The 16889-nt window shown below is 53.4% G+C and overlaps 1 protein-coding gene across 1 annotated transcript; it reads right to left on the bottom strand.

Annotated features, from left to right (window-relative positions):
• Positions 1-5305: 5305 nt before the first annotated feature.
• Positions 5306-16883, bottom strand: LOC310923706 (uncharacterized protein). The gene is made up of 8 exons (XM_083885633.1): positions 15907-16883; positions 10206-10345; positions 10092-10162; positions 8539-8587; positions 7389-7498; positions 6512-6629; positions 6022-6121; positions 5306-5622 (listed from the first exon to the last, which is right to left on the bottom strand). The coding sequence occupies exons 1-8, from the start codon at positions 16544-16546 to the stop codon at positions 5387-5389; spliced, it is 1464 nt and encodes a 487-aa protein (XP_083741759.1). The 5' UTR covers positions 16547-16883; the 3' UTR covers positions 5306-5386.
• Between the last annotated feature and the right edge of the window lie 6 nt (positions 16884-16889).

Genomic DNA, 16889 nt, shown 5'->3' with positions numbered 1-16889 from the left:
GTTGTGTCGACAGTGCCAATCTCAGGTTTTAAGGCATAGGGACTGGGCTACAGCCTTTGAAAAAGAGTCAGGGAAATCGATAGACCGCTGGCAAGAGGTCTATGAGACCCCCGAACAAATAATTTTAGCATGGATGAGATGGGAATTTAAATTGTTAATTTGGGAACGGATGATATTAAGGAGAGCACATATTGTAGCAGCCAAGTGTCGTAGTAAAGTTCCATTGTGGGATACAAGGTGGTTTGGACCCATAAAAAGAGGAAGAGATCCGGAGAAAGTTTTAGAAGAACAAATTGAAAAATTAAGACATTGGGCCTTGAGTAAAAGAGATAACAAAAGATGATAACAAAGTGGTGGAGGTTATTGGGAGCATTTGGTTATGTTTGCATAGGTTATTGTTTTTATGTTCCTCCACAGCCAAAACAAAATGTATGGATAACTTTAGCAAATCAAACAGGTCAAGATGCAATTTGTTTATCTTTAAGTTCTTCAGGTAATCCCTTTTCCACTTGTTTGGTGGGTGTGCCCTTGGAGGAATGGCCATGTCCCAACGTACAGTCTTTGTCGTGCCCTTCTTCACAACCACGTAACTATACTAATCGGTGGGATCAAGTGGTTCCGTACTTCCCAGGAGCTGGATTGGAGCCCCAAGAGCTGGAGATATTGGGTTCGATTAAAGCAGACGCATGCTTTTATTTCAATTGGACAAGTGTGTTTAGAGGAACTGGGTATAATCAATCCCCGCCCATAGTGGTCAATGCCACCCAACTGATATATCGTAATAGTTCGCAATGGTGTAACTACACTTCTGTGAACGTGTCACGATCGTCTAATACACCCATCACACTGCCACGGGGGGTATTCTTGATATGTGGGGATCGAGCGTGGGCAGGTATACCATCCAAATTAGAGGGAGGTCCTTGTACCTTGGGGAGACTGACACTGTTGACCCCAAACATGACAATGATTTATAAAAGGTATCAACAACACCATAGAGCTAAACGGATGACACATGCTTTTACCAGTGACTGTAGTGATGAAGTGGAATTTTGGAATCCAACTCAAACTGTTTTTGGTTCTTTGGTACCAGGGATTGGTACCGCTCATGCTCTGTCCAGTTTGCGGAAACTAGGGTGTTGGCTTGCAAAACAAACTAATGCTACTTCTATAGCTTTAGCTGACTTGTTACAAGATGTTGACTCTGTACGCCATGCCACTTTGCAAAATAGGGCGGCTATTGATTTTTTACTATTGGCTCAAGGACATGGGTGTGAAGACTTTGAAGGTATGTGTTGTATGAATTTATCTGACCACTCACAATCGATTCACAAACAAATTCAAAAGCTTCAGGAATTGACACAACACCTACAAATTAGCAATGGATGGGATATTTTAGATTGGCTAAAAGGCTTAGGATTGTCAGGATGGTTACGTTCATTACTCATGTTTGGCCTGTTGTGTTTAGCTGTACTTATGATGATAGTTGTTTGTATTCCATGCTTTTGTTCCTGTATGCAGCAAGTGATGAAGCAGACAATGATTAAAATGTGGCATAACACACTGTTGGCCCAAAAAGAAAACGGGGGAAGTGTGGAGGATTTGGTTGAGGAGTGGTTGGAAGGAAAAGGCCACAGTCGAGTAGATTTGATAGCGCTGCATACGGGAAGAGGATAAGAGACACAATAGCTCTCAGATTAATATTGTAACTAGAAGCTAGGACAAGGCCAGCATGAGGATGAGGTAGAGAAAACTGAGATCATGAGAAAAGAGGAACTAGATGCTACAAGACGATACAACTGTTACAATATGCTGATATAACATGAAGTAAACTATTGTGTAGTCACTACCAATTAGGAGCTTGGCTTTTGCAATATGTATGAGCTAATTAAGCAAAGTATATAACTTGAGGCTGTGCTTGAATAAAGTGAGTTCTGCTGAGGACCAAATGGTGTCAGCGTCTCCCTTCTCCAACAGCCCCCTCCGCCCGCAGCCAGCCCCGAGCCCCGGCAGAACCGAGCGCGGCTCCCACCTGCGCTGGGGCCGCCTCCGAGCTCCGCCAGTGCCGCCTCACCGGGCTCCGGCCGCTGCCGCCGCTCCCGGGCCCGCACACGCGCTCCCACAATGGCGCCTCTGCCCAGCCACGGGCGCCCGGGGGGCAGCCCCGGCAACGGGCTTGGCCCCGCTCCGCCCAATCAGCGCGCGCTCACAACCGGCACTGACGGCACAATCAGCCAATGGCGGCGAGCGAGGCCCGGGCTGTGCACACGGCCCACATCCGCCCCGCGCTCTCAGGCCCCGCCCCCGGGCTGTGGGAGGGGAAAGCCGCAGATGAGGAACCGCCCTGGGACGGGCCCGGGCCCGAGTCGGGATTGAGCTGGAAACACAAACAAAGTTCTCTGCACCTCCCGGCCCGCCTTTCCCAGCCCTGCGTGTTCGCTGCCACCGCCTCCGAGGAAAGCCCTCAGTTCTCCCGGCCCTAATTAGGAGCATCAGCGCATGGCTTTGATTTCGCCCGAGAAAGGGAAAAGCCCCAAGGCCCTTGGGCTGAGTGGAGGAGGGAGGAGATTTCTGTGAGAAAACTCCCAAAGTCGTTTTTCCCCAGAGCTGGCAGTTTGCCCTCGTGGTCCCTTGTATATGACCGGAGCTATGATTCTTTCAGCAATTTCAAAGTCTCCCCTTTTAGTGCTTGTGGTTTTAACCGCACCCAGTGGTCATGAGGGTCGGGGGGTATAAATCAGGTTCTTTGTCAGGATCAATAGGTCCAGGATCAAAGGGATCCTCCTCTGGACCATCTTGATCACTCTCCTCGCTGTCACAGTCGGCAGTGAAAACCCTCAGGGAGCTCAAAAACACTTTTTTCCTGGGCAGACATTCCCTGACCCATCGTCCCCTGCAGCAGCTCACCTCCAAAATCCCAGAGTGTTGGCTCACCTCCCATCTCTGGAGGGGTTCCTTTTGCCAGCTGTCATTCCTGCTTCTTTCAGCAGCACTTTGTTCTGCAGGGCTCCGTCACACGGGGCACCATTTGACGGCGATTGACAGAGGGACATGGACTCCATGGGGTGCAGGCATGAGGCCGTTTATTGATACGCCTGGCTGAGTTTATATACCTTTTCATTATATAACAGGTACTATTGCCAAGTACATTGCTTTAGTCATGCCTCACACTAACTAACTCAGGTATGTGCTGTCTCATCTCAGTCCTGCTTGCTAAGCACATCTTGTACCAAGCACATCGCTGTCTCTTACATTCCTCTCTCAAACTTCTGCTTTCGGTTGCCAAGGCTTGCGGCCACCTGATGCTGACATGTCCATTTGTGTCATGAGCTGAGCAGTGCTCCCAGCTCGGCTCTCTGGCTGTATTCCCACAACTGGGCAGGTTTTTCCCTTGCATGGAGCCTTCCCCGTGGCCCTTCTGGCCTTCCCCAGGCCCCTTCTGCCCTCCCGCAGAACCCGTGGCATTTTCCACCACACACAGTTTGTGACCCAGAGTCGGCTGCAGCCGAGAAGGCTCCAAGCAGCTCCTTCCAGGCTGACTCTGCAGGTGCCGAGGCTGCTCTGGGCTCTGCCAGGGCTCTGCTGGGGCTCAGCTCTGGGCAAGGCTGGGCCCCCTCTGCCCTGGCATTGCTCCAGGCAACTGAGTCGCAGGGGGAGAAGGACGGGACATGTCAAGGGAGTTGAGGTTTAAGGGAGTTTTTATTCAAAGAGCTGCCATAATAAACAGGGTGTCATAACAACCATAGCAAACAGGGTGTCCTAGCTACCATAACTAACTACCATAACTAACTAGCAGTGCTAATTACCATAACTAACTACTTGTCCTAACTACTGTAACAAAAAGCTGCTTCATGTCCTCTGCTGCTCCCTCAATGTCTTTGCTGCAGCGATCAGAGCGCTCAGGCTGGAGAGAGGCTCAGCTGATGATAAAAATGGGTGCTGCCCAAAGGATCAAAAAGAAAGAAATGAACCGTTACTTTCCAAAGTCAAGCTCCTCACAGGCTCTGTTGCCACAGGACAAAGGGGAATGGATTTTAACTGAAGGGAGGGAAGCAGGCTCAGATTAGATCGGAGGAAGAATTTTTTCACCAGGAGAGTGGGGAAACACTGACAGAAGGTGCCCAGAGATGTGGGAGGTGCCTCCTCCCTGGAAACATCCAAGCTCAGGTCAGGCAGGGCTCTGAGCCACCTGATGTGCTTGAAGATGTCTGTGCCCATTGAGGGCAGCAGGCCCAGATGACCTGGAAAGGACCCTGCCAACCCAAGCCAGGCCAGGCTTCTGCTCGCTTTGCGTGTGAAAAGCAGCGAGACCGGAGATGATGGGAGAGGGCCCCACAAGAAAAGCCCTCCCTGGCTCTGCCGTTTCCCCTGCAGCCGCCGGGCACTGACCTGCAGCAGCTCCTGGGCAGACCAGCGCCGCTCCTCGTCCAGCTCCAGGCTGCACTCGAGGAAGTCCCGCAGCAGAGCCGACAGGTGCCGGGGCTCCTGCAGCCGCGGGGTCCCGTTCTGCCGGATCAGAGCGCGAGCCTGCAGGAAAGGCAAACACAGCGCTCCGCCAGCTCCCTTCACACCCACAGCTGCTCACATCCACCCCGGCTTCTCAGCCCCGGCTCCAGGGGCACTTTCCTCCCTGCCACAGATGCTACTCCACAGCTCATTTTTCTAGGCCAACCAAAAATCCCAAACCCTGGTGCGGCCACAGCCATTGCAGCATCCAAATGATCTTGCCTTGAGAGCCAATCTCATTGCCTGACTTTGTTAGGAGGAACCTCCATCAGAAATAGCACATTTTGCTTCTCCAAATCCGGACACCAGCTTTACAGGCCATTTTAAGGAGTCACTGTGGTCTGACTGTGTCATTTCAAAGGGTTCTCGCATCAAATGCATCTCTGCAGGGCCACTGACACTCAAGTAAATTCATTCCTGATGCCCCATCCCAGAAACTGCCCGACAAGAAACAGGTTTGTGTTGCTGAAAGCTCAGGCTTGGTGACATGGAGAAAGGAGCTTGGGATAGGAAAGAAACATGTTAGACTATGGGGATGTTAAAGAATCATCTTCATGTGTTAGACAACTTTCCCAGTGAGAAGAGCCAGGAAGGACTTCCCCTCGCAAAACCTGTTTTAGAAACTCCTTCGTAGATTTCTTGGGTTTGGGTTTTGGGGCGCGTTTGGGGTTTTTTGCAAGATAACATTAGAGCTGATCCACTGGCTTCACGTTTTCAGGTCACCCTCACAGACAGGAGAGCTGCAACAACTTAAAGCCCAAAGCAAATTGCTGCTGGAGAGTGCAGAATATTTGTCTGTGTTCAGGTTTGAGTCCTCTGGGAATTCCCCTCCCGATGTGCAGAAACCTCCAGCTGCTCCTCCCAGGGCAGGGTCACGCTGTGCTCACAGGGCTCTGCAAACACTGGAGAATTTGCCTCTTACCATGGCCCCCGTCTCCTTGAAGTAAGGAGGTTCTCCTTCCACCATCTCGATGGTCACAATGCCAAATGACCAGACGTCCACCTTGGGGCCGTAAGGAGAACTGGTCACAACTTCTGGGGCCATCCAGTGAGCAGTGCCCACCATGGAGCTGGGCTGGTCCTGCTCAGGGCTGAGCTGAGCGCAGAGGCCAAAATCAGCTGAGGACAGAAACAAAGCCTGTCAAAGGCAGCTGGAATGAGGAAACCACTCACAAACATTCCCCACTCTCAGTCTGACAATGCACTACTGAATCCAGCTGGAAAAGTCCTCAGGGCTGTAGCCAAGGAAAGATGGAACTGGACCCTTAAAGGAACCCTCAGCTTTCATGCAGTGGCTTTTACTGATTCCCTTGAATCTTGAGATTCCAACTCCCGCCCCTCTGGAAGGGCCAGAGCCAGAGCAAAGGCACTCCTGACACTGCTGCTCCTCTCCTGAGCTCTCTGCAGGGGCAGCAGGGGCCGGGCAGGGCCACCAGCAGCACCTGTGGGGCTCTGGCCGTCCCTGGGAAGCCCCACACCCGCACCCCGGGAGCGCCGTGCCTGGCCAGGAACACCCACCCAGCTTGACAGAGCCGTCCATTCCCAGCAGGATGTTGGAGCTCTTCAGATCTCTGTGGATCACTTGGTGTGAATGGAGGAAATCCAGGCCCTGCAGACACTGAGAGGGAACACAAAACACCAGGGTAAAAATCAAGGGCTGGAATATAGCACACAAGAAAGGAGAGTTTAGAATTCTGCCAGCAGAAACTTTGCTGGGACAGGCCAGGAGTGCAGTGCAGACCAGCTCCAGGCAAATGGTTCAAGGCAAAGCTGAGAACAGCAAATCCAATCCAAACAAGACAGAGTACCCCCACAGCAGGAAAGAGGACAAGAACAGAAGTGCAGTGATGCTGGCAGGCCATTCCTTTCAGTGGCTCTTTCTTCTCCAGCTCATAAAAACACCACAGAAACAAAGCCCTGAGCCCACGTGGAGTCATTCCTGTTCCCCTGCCCTGTTTGGAAGGACCATCGTGTCCAAGCCATGGGAGGCACAAGCAGGATCCCTCACCTCCCGACTGACAGCTGCCATCTCTCCTTCAGCCATGCGTGTGTGTCTGACAACGTCCTGCAAAGTTCCTCCATCCATGTATTCCATCACCAGCCAGAGATCTCCATCAACAAGGAAGCTGGAAGAGGAACACAATGGCCCGGAGATGAATGTGCAGTGCTCAATTCCCCCATGGAAAAGCCTCCAGTGGGGTTTTGTTTCCAGGGCACTTGTCAATGGGGACAGAATCAGATGGAGAGACATTCCTGCCAGGGTGCACAGGCCTTGGAATCTGCACAGTCTAAAGGAGAAGGAGACACCTGTGCAAAAGGAGAGGCCTTAGATGACAAACAAGTGAAAAATGCAGTTTAGCAACAGCCCAGATCCATGTGAAACCACAACACTTGGCCCCAGCTGGTTCAGCATCTGAACTCATCAGTTCCACCATTCACTCCAGAGCAAGGCCACACAACTTCCAGAGTTATCCAGGGAGGGAGGCCCTGCAGCACTTGGGATAAAAGTGGTCAACTGTTTGGAAAACCTTGCAGAAAGTCTCTTCAGAAACAGGCAGGGCCATTGAAAAATGGGCAAATGAGGCGTTTCTGGAAACAAGAACCTGGTCTTCCTGGCATCTGCAGCAATGGAAAAGATTTGGGAAGAAGAAGCCAAGGGAAATAATTTCTGCCATGGATTGTCAGCACTTGTTGTAAGACACAGAAAATAGGGTCAACTTGAAGGAAACACCAAAGCAATAAAAGCACACGGAGGGAGTGAACTGCCAGGCTGTTGTTTTGGGAAGATATGGCCGGGTCAGGCTTTTTCAAGACAGGCTTCAGACTAGGGATGCCAGGAAAGATCAACGCAGGGCCCGTGCACGGGATGAGACCTGAACACTCACCTGTCCAAAGAGTTGACAATGTTGGGGTTCTTCTTGTCCCTCAGGACCAGGGTCTCATTCAGAGCTCGTTCCCAGTTCTGCCCTCTGAGACTGATTTTCTTTATGGCCACCTGAAGGGACATTGCAGACCTTTAACTGGAGGAGTCTGTGGCAGGAGGCCACAGCAAACACGGGGCGAGTCTTTTTGGAGCGACGCAGCCAGGCTGTGCCAAACTGCCCTGGGATGGGACACCAGAGCTCAGCAAGTGCCATTCCCACAGCCCATGGCTCTGCTCGCTGGGGGCTGCTGACAGGACACATGGCCAGAGACATTTGGCCTCGGGAGCTCTGCAGAAATGGTCCCTCAGCCTCAAAGCTCTAACAACATTCTCTGCACCTACACTCTTCTCAAATGGCCCTAATTTACCACCACTCTTATAATGATGACGGTGATGCTCATTATTATTCAAACACATTTTGCAAGCAGGAGGTAATTCTGGTCCTGTGAAAATTGAGCAAAATAGCTGGGAACCCTTTAGCAATTCTATGGGGTTTGGTCATGATTTCAAATGCAGCTGCTCTGTTTGGGATTGCGCAACAAAGCAAACACACACATCCATTGCTCAGATGATCCTTGTCACAGGCTGTCACTGACTCCAGCCCCAAACACAACTGCAGGGTTTAGGAGAGAGCTTTGCTCTGGACATCCATCTTCTCATTGCTCTCCCTCTCTCTCTGTGAACAGCTGCAGTAGGACTAAAGCCCCAAACTAAGATCCCAAGCAGGATCTCTCCTTAATTAGGACTTGAGGTACCCTTTGAAGATAAAACTCAGCATAGAAAAACTGCTAAACAGTGCTCCTGTCCAAGGCTGGGATGGAGATAAATTGGGCCTCAGTCTCCACCAGCTGATGCATTCACAGTTTTAGATGTGCAGACCAAGGCAGCGTGTCCTGCTCTGACAGACACCGCTGCCCTCCTTGCATTCCTTTGGGCACTCCAGAAGCTCCAAGTCTGTCCCAGCTGTGCTCTGCAGGTTGACCCTGCTCTGCCTTCAGAGGAGCAGCCTGTGCAGGAAAGCTCTGCTGGGCCCCCAAAGCTCCAGCCACAGCTCCCAGCAGAGGGGAAAGCCCTCGAGAGCTGCCGGACGTGCCGGGCGTGTTGACACTGACCTCTCCTGCAGTGGCCCTGTCGAGTCCTTTGTAAACGGCCCCGAAAGCCCTGGAGACAAAAGAGCAGAGAAGAAAGAAGCAGTGCTTTAGTCGGGCTGTGCACAGGGCAGGGACTCGCCTCCCTTTCCCTGAACTCCGGCATTTCTCGGAAACCTCGGGGATGCTGGAAAGAGGTCAAAACCTCTCTGTCACTTCCCTCCTCACCCTGGGCAGGGAACAGAACACAAAGAAACGCTCGAGGGTCTGGATAAGGGTGGGAAACTGGTCACAGGCACAACACATTTGACTTGGGGAAAGTAATTGAATTTATTATCAAACAAATCAGAGCAAGACAATGAGAAGGAAAATAATTGCTATGAAAACACCTTCCTCCCACCCCTCCCTCCTTCCCGGGCTGAACTTTATCCTCCATTCCCTCCCCTCCCCACCCAGGGGCACAGGGGATGGGGGTCACACTCAGGTCGTGTCACTGCTTCCCCCTCGAAGACAGAAATCCTTGTCCTGCTCCAGCCTGGGGCCCCTCTCACAGGACACATTCCCTCAGGAACAGGCTGCTCCAGCGGGATCCCCACGGGCCCCCAACTCCGCCAGGAGCCGCTTCCACGGCCCTGCAGGGGCTTCCCACGGGCTCGGGGCCTCTCCCCGGCATCCCCTGCTCCCGCCTGGGCCCCTGCCGGGGCTGCAGTGGGTCCTGCTCCATCCCGGCCTCAGCCGCAGCTCCCCGCGCCCTCAGGCCCCGCTCCCCCCGAGCTCCCGGCGGTTCGGGGCAGCAGCGGTTCCTTGGCCTCCTGCCCGGGCCGGGCCCAGCGCCGGGGCCGCTCCTCAGCCGAGGTTTCCGAGCGGTGCCGAGTGCAGGGAAAGGGAGGCGGCTCGGTGCCGTGTGCACAGCCCGCCCCCGCGCCCGCCGCCATTGGCTGCTTCTGCCGTCAGTGCGGGATCTCGCGCGCTGATTGGGCGGAGCGGGGCCAAGCCCCGCCCCGGGACCCCCCTGACCCGCCATTCCCGGGCACGGGGACCCACCGCGCTTCCATTTCTGGGCGAACCCCCTTCCTGGGCACAGAGACCCCCTTGAACGTTCATTTCGGGGCTCCGAGACCCCCCTGAACCTCCATTTTCAGGTGCCGGGATCCCTTGAACCCCAGAACCCGGGAAGGGACGCCCCTGAACCCCATTTCCCGGGCACCGGGACCCGCTGAACCCCCATTCCTGTGAGCGGGGACCCCCCTGCACCCCTTTCCCCAGCTCCGGATCCCCTTCACGCCATTTTCTGGCACCTGGACCCCCCTGAACCCCCATTCCTGGGCACGGGGACTCCCCTGAATCTTCGTTTTGGAGGAACCGGGACCACCTTCCCGATATCCAGGACCCCCTGAACCCCCATGTTCAGGACCGGAACCCTCTGAACCCCCAATTCCCGGGAACCGGGACCCCCCTGTACCCCCTTGTCCAGCACCAATGCCCCCCACTCCTTTTCCCGGCCCTCCTCCTCTGACAGACCCCAACCCCCGCTTTTCCTTGACTCCGGGACCCCCCTGTACCCCCTTATCCCGCACCGATGTCCCCAGACGAATTCTCTGGAATTCCCCGTCCCCTCCCTTGGTCTCTTTCGCTTCCGCGTCCCAACCTGCGAGACCGGGATCTGCCCGGCGACTGATGACGTCACTAACAGATGAGCTCAGCATTGGCGAGCACGGAGTAGCTACGCCAATGGCGGGGCGGGAGGCGGCTCTGGGGGCGGGGCCGCAGCGGAGCAGCGCGATGGCTCCAGCGCTGGGTCTGGGGGCGCTCTTGGGGCTCCTGGGGGACCCTGGGGGCGCAACGAGAGGTGAGTGGGAACCCCAAAACCGGGACCACCCTTAACGGCAATTCCCGGGCACCGGGACGTCTCTGAACTTCCATTTCTGGGCACAGGAACCCCCCTGAGCCCCGTTTTGGGTCCTGTGACCCCCCCTCCATCCCCTTCCCCAGCACCGGGACCCCCCTGTACCCCCTCATCGGGCACCGATATCCCCCTGGACCCACATTCCTGGGAACCGGCACCCCATGAACCGCCGTTTTCTGGCACCGGAACCCCCTTGAACCCCGAATTTCGGGAAGGAAACTCCCCTTGAAGCCCCATTTTTGGGCACTGGGACACTCTTAAATCTCCATTTCCGGCCACCGGGACCCCCCCGCACCCCCGTCAGTGCCCTGGGACCCCCCTGCACCCCCTTTTCGGGCATCCCGCTTTTCCCAGACCCCAGACCCGCCCTTTTCCTTGACCTTCGGACCCCCCAGATCCCCCAACTTTCCGTGTCCCCCCGTTTTCCGCTCCCGCCGCTTCCCAAACGGGGTCCCGGAGGGTCCCGGCCGTCCCAGGGGTCTCGGGGGGGGTCTCAGGGGGATCCAATGGGATCCAGATGAATTCCCTGGAATTCCCCCTTTGCCCCGTCCCCTCCCCCAGCGCGTTCCCTCGGTCTCTTTCTCTTTCCCGTTGCCCAGGCTGCGCCTCCGGGATCCGCCGCCTCTCCCAGCCCCAGACCCCCCTTTCCCTGACCCAGGGACCCCCTGGACCCCCATTCCCCTAACCCTAACCATAACCCTTTCCCGGCTCCCAGACCCCACTTCCCTCAACACCGGGTGTGGGAGCATCAGTGGACGGCAGGGACAAGGAACTCTGCAGAGCTGAGATATTCTAGAAACACGTGGCTTTATTACAAGGGTCGTTAAAGAGGGCTTTGCCTTCAGCCACCAGCCTGGGCTGGAGGGAAGCCCCGAGAGAGAGGGAGATAGAAACAGTATGAAGTAAGGGAGATAACAGGAGAAAGGGAGGTAAGGGACCTGAGAGAGCTAGGGCAGGTAAGAGGGGAGGGGTCAGAGAGGTAAGAGGGAGACAGGACCTTATTACAATCCATTCTATCTCCTTTTGTGTTGAATATTCTAATTTACAGTGACCAGCCGGCACGAGATACAAAACCTACAGACTTTGCATGCAGCCTATGAGAACTGCTATATTACCATATGTCAGGGTCCGCAAACATATGCGGGGAACCTGATGGTTCGTTTTGGAGATCTCAAAGCGCAAAAGACACAACAGGGGACAAACCAGTTTGCTTAAACAAAAAATGCACTTTTATTTAGTGCCCACAATGCGATAGTAGGGAGAGAAAATAGAGAATAGTGAGAAAGATAGAGAAAGAGGGGAAGGAGGAGTATAGCTACCACGTGGAGAGTCGGAGGTCCTCAAGACGTAGAGATGCCCATAGACGCGATCTTCTCCAGTGGGGTGATCACAAAGGGTGCACGGGATCCGCAGAGTCTTTATAGGCTGGTCAGGAAGAGGACCAAGGCGAGTGGAATGGAGCCAAAGAGGGCACTGGGCCAGTGCAGGCACCTGCGTCAAAGTTGGGTGCTCAGGAACAAGCAGCAAGCTGTACCCTTCTAGCACGGTCAGTATAGTCAGCTCAGTCCACTGTAACGAGCTGCTATTGTTCTTGCATTCCATTCTTGTGGAGATGCGTATCAGTCCTCGGCAGGCGCCCCACCTCAGCCAGGCCAGGGGCTCTCCCCAGTCTCTCCGGGGGTCTTGGTCTTCAACCATCGGAGACAGTTGTGAGGCATAACACATCCTCGGACAGACTCTGACACCACCCCGTGACTCACGACTGGCGACAAAGGTGTTCTTCCATCAGCAGGTTCCGTAGTCTCGTGAAGTCTTCAGGACTCATCCACATTGGCAGCATATCCCAGAAAAACAGAGACAATAGAGAGGGTGTAGGAGAGGGAGAGAGAGAGAGACAGAGAGAAAGAAGGAAAAATACGGAAGGGGAATAGAAGCAAAAAATGAAACAAAAATTAAGAAGAATTGCTGTTGGTTTAAGAGATTAGAGGGGTCATTATTTCAGGTTTGACAGGTAGTTGCATGGGTGATTCATAGCCATAAATCAATTTTCTTTCATGTATCATTTGCAAGCATGCAGCTTTGTGTATGTCTTCTAGGAGTTGGTCCAGGGTGCCGACTATTGCCAGAGGGTCGCCCCTTTCAAGGGGGCTTAGTCCCCCTGCCCAGTAAGCTGCACGCTGTGTCAGGGACCATGGAGCACGTGTATTCCCTGTTGTTAAGAAAACTCCATGTCCCCAGTAGCCACTTACTTCTTGTTCACTTAATTTAATTTGGTCACCCCCAGTAAGTGAAACTCTAAAGACATACTCCATCTCTGATTCACTAGGTAGTCTGGAGTATTCTTTCTTTAATTTAGCTAATTCAGTGGCTGTGTATGGTATTTCTTTGGTGGTTATGTGGGGGTCATTATCCTCTGCATTTATATAGTTAAATTCTGTTTTGACAAGAGGTCTCAAGTTGGAGCAACAGAGTTCCCCACAATTTTGCATGTGTGCTAATTCTTTCTGAGGGTATATCTGTTTAATGCTGTATGTCTCCTTTCCTCCTGTTTCCTTTGGTGAATCTACAAGTTTTGAATTTTTGCTCCGCTCTTCTGCAAGGGAAATCTCAAGCAAATAAATCCGACTTCTTTCCTGTTCTAATTGTTTTTGCAAAGCTTCTACCAAATCTTGCAGGGATTCTATTACTTCTCCCTCTCGATTTTTTTCATGTTCCAATTGTTTTTGCAGGGATTCTATTTCTGCTCTCTCTTCACTTACCCGTTTAAAATGGGTTTTTATGGCTGCCGAAAGGCAGGCCCCCAAAACTGAGCAAAGAATGGTTTTATTTCTGCCCAGTTTATACTTAGCATCATGTTGCAAAGAATATATTCTATCTACAATGTTTTTACACTTAAACCAATTATCTTGTGCCCACTCTTCTCCGGCTGGAGAAGGTCTAGCACCATGCTTTGTTAGCAAAGCAAAAAGAATATCCTTATCTTTTGTACTAGAATTTTCACTCATTTTTTTGTGAAGGGACAAAAACCACTCTCAGGGAGGTATTCTTAAAGTTACAAACAATGGCACAGCTAATACTGTGTTTCCTTTCGCTTCCCTGGAATGGGAGAGGAGACCCAGCTGCTTGGGAGGCACTTCTTCACAAAAAACGCCTGTTGTCTCCTCAACTACACCAAGCAGCTTAAAACACAGAGTCCCATCTTTTGCACAGTGAGATCGTTTCTGAAATATCCTGATGACAGGGAGTGCTTATTCGCCTGGGTGTGTACAGTTTGTGGGAATTTTCCCTCGCCCCCCTTGCTTTCTAACAGTGCTCACCGAAGTGGCGTGCTGGGTGCGGCTGAGACGAGGGTCCTTCCCTACAAACTATATAAAACCCGCAACTCCACAGTCTATCAAGATCCTGTCCGTGATGCCAATTTAAATGTCAGGGTCCGCAAACATATGCGGGGAACCTGATGGTTCGTTTTGGAGATCTCAAAGCGCAAAAGACACAACAGGGGACAAACCAGTTTGCTTAAACAAAAAATGCACTTTTATTTAGTGCCCACAATGCGATAGTAGGGAGAGAAAATAGAGAATAGTGAGAAAGATAGAGAAAGAGGGGAAGGGGGATTATAGCTACCACGTGGAGAGTCGGAGGTCCTCAAGACGTAGAGATGCCCATAGACGCGATCTTCTCCAGTGGGGTGATCACACAGGGTGCACGGGATCCGCAGAGTCTTTATAGGCTGGTCAGGAAGAGGACCAAGGCGAGTGGAACGGAGCCAAAGAGGGCACAGGGCCAAGGCAGGCACCTGCGTCAAAGTTGGGTGCTGAGGAACAAGCGGCAAGCTGTGCCCTTCTAGCACGGTCAGTATAGTCAGCTCAGTCCACTGTAACGAGTTACTATTGTTCTTGCATTCCGTTCTCCTGCAGACGCATATCAGTCCTCGGCAGGCGCCCCACCTCAGCCAGGCCAGGGGCTCTCCCCAGTCTCTTCGGGGGTCTTGGTCTTCAACCATCGGAGACAGTTGTGAGGCATAACACATCCTCGGACAGACTCTGACACCCTCCCCTTGTGTTCTTTCACTGGTCTATGTATTGTACTCCTGCCTTGTGTTCCTCCCCCATGTGACCCTTATTGCTTGGAAACTGTGTCCTCTCCCAAGACCTCCCCCGCTTATAAGCCTCTGCCAGCCCAGGTTCTGCCGCCTTTTTCTGTCCCCGACCCTCCGGGGAATAAACACCTTGGGAAATCACAACGGAGGCCTCTCCCTGTTCCTTGTCCCTGCCCATGAACGCAACTTCCATCTGTGCCCCGCAGCTGCTTCGTGCTACAGCCACAGCCACACCCCGGATGGCGTCAGCCCTGGGGGGGCGGCCACTCTTGGGGACGGTGCCGGGAGCAGCTGGGCAGAAGAACTCCGGCCTCGAGTCACACCAGGCTCTCCCAGCACAGCCAGAGCCGCTGGGCCTGGGGTCCCCAAAGCCCTCAGCAAGCCCCAAGGCCCTCCCAGGAACCCTCAACTCCCTCAAACCCAGCATCCCCCACAGCCCCTGCAAGTTCCCCCCATGGCACCGGCCATGGCCATGTCCCCACATGTCACTGGCCATGTCCCACCCTGTCCTCACCCGTGGCTGTCTCCCCACCACATTCCCATCCCTGTCATTGTCCCCCGTATCTCCGTCCATGCCCCTGTCCTCCCACATCCCCATGAATGGCCACGTCCCCATCCATGTCCATGTGTCCACATGTCACTCTCCATGTCTATGTCCCCCCATGTCCATGTCCCCCTGTCATCCCAACCACGTCTTACTTCAATGTCTTTATTTTTACCCCACTATTTAATATTTTAAAGGCATGAAGAGAAATGAAAAGCAAATCAAGGCCAAAAGAAAAGGATTTCTATGTCTGTGCTGGCTGAGGATCCACATGCTTGGGTGGGAGGGAAGAACCTTTTTTGGAGGGGTTTTCACGCTACTGTCTCCAAAATCTTGGTCTTTGCCCCAGATCATCAATCACCATGTGGCTGCAGAAGATGCCCTTGGGCAACAGGAAAACAAAATAGTGGAATCCCTGAGGTTGGAAAAGATCTCCAAGACCATCCAGTATTCATGGATGCCACCAGAAGAGGGGATTGAACACATAAGATTTTCTGGGTTTGAAAGTCAACAAATCTGCTCTCCCCAAGGAATTCCCAATGTCTGTCTGTGTCCCAATGGATGTTCCTGCCCCTTCATTCATCCAGGTGCCCATGGGGAGACAGGAAGATGTGGATCCCCCCCAGCCAGGTGTCTTCCCAACACGGATCACCAGGACCACGGATCACCAGGGCTCTGCCCAACGGGGTCACTGGGGATCATCCAACGCCGATCCTCCCATGGGGGATGGAGCTGGAGCAGCGCACGAAGCTCTTCCTGCACTCGGGGCACTCGCAGGGCTTCCCTTATGGCGCCTCCGCTGGTGTTGGGTCAAGGCTGAGCTCTGTGGGAACCTCTTCCCACACTCAGGACACTCGTAGGGCCTCTCCCCGGTGTGGATGCGCTGGTGGGTGATGAGGTGTGAGTTGAGCTTGAAGCCCTTCCCACAGTCGGGGCAGCGGAAGGGCCTCTCCTCTGTGTGAATCCGCTGGTGGATGAGGAGATCAGAGCTGGTCTGAAACCTCTTCCCACACTCAGGACACTCGTAGGGCCTCTCCCCAGTGTGGATGCGTTGGTGCACAGTGAGGGTGTAGTTTTGCTTAAAGGCCTTCCCACAGTCGGGGCAGCGGAAGGGCCTCTCCTCTGTGTGAATCCACTGATGTTTGAGGAGAGTGGAGCTGGTCTGAAACCTCTTCCCACACTCGAGACACTCGTAGGGCCTCTCCCCGGTGTGGATGCGCTGGTGTTTTCTCAGGTCGGAGCTCCATCCAAAGCTCTTCCCACATTCCAAGCAGGTGTAGGGCCGTTCCCCAGTGTGGATCACCCGGTGCCAGAGCAGGGCCGAACTTTCTCTGAAGCTCTTCCCACATTCGCAACACTCATAGGGCTTTTCCCCAGTGTGAATCCTCCGATGTTTCCTGATGCTGGAACTGTGGCTGAAGCTCATCCCACATTCCCCACACTCATAGGGCTGTTCCCCAGTGTGGACTACCTGGTGGTACATCAGGCTGGTGCAGTTACTGAACCTCTTCCCACATTTCCCACACTCATAGGGCTTTTCTCCAGTGTGAATCCTCTGGTGCTGGATCAGGTAGGAACTCTGCTTGAAACCCTTCCCACATTCCCCATACTCATAGGGCTTTTCTCCAGTGTGAATCCTCTGGTGCTGGATCAGGTGGGAACTCTGCTTGAAACCCTTCCCACATTCCCCACACTCGTAGGGCTTTTCCCCAGTGTGAATCCTCTGGTGCCGGATCAGGTCAGAGCTGTAGCTGAAACCCTTCCCACATTCCCCACACTCAAAGGGCCTCTCCCCAGTGTGGATCACCTGGTGTTTCTTCAGGAAG

This window comes from Zosterops lateralis (genome assembly GCF_965231275.1).
Source record: "Zosterops lateralis genome assembly, contig: HAP1_HAP1_SCAFFOLD_219, whole genome shotgun sequence".
NCBI lineage: Eukaryota > Metazoa > Chordata > Aves > Passeriformes > Zosteropidae > Zosterops > Zosterops lateralis.
Note: the sequence above shows the minus strand (reverse complement) of the source record. Positions and strands in the feature narration are given on the sequence as shown.

What these genes read in the sequence shown, in the direction of transcription:
- LOC310923706 (XM_083885633.1), bottom strand. Translation starts at nt 16,546, where the DNA reads ATGTACCACCAGGTAGTCCACACTGGGGAACAGCCCTATGAGTGTGGG. An exon ending in ACAGGGCCACTGCAGGAGAG is followed by an intron (nt 7,499 to 8,538) that starts GTCAGTGTCAAC and finishes ATGTCCCTTCAG; the next exon opens with GTGGCCATAAAGAAAATCAG. An exon ending in TGGCAGCTGTCAGTCGGGAG is followed by an intron (nt 6,122 to 6,511) that starts GTGAGGGATCCT and finishes GTTCCCTCTCAG; the next exon opens with TGTCTGCAGGGCCTGGATTT.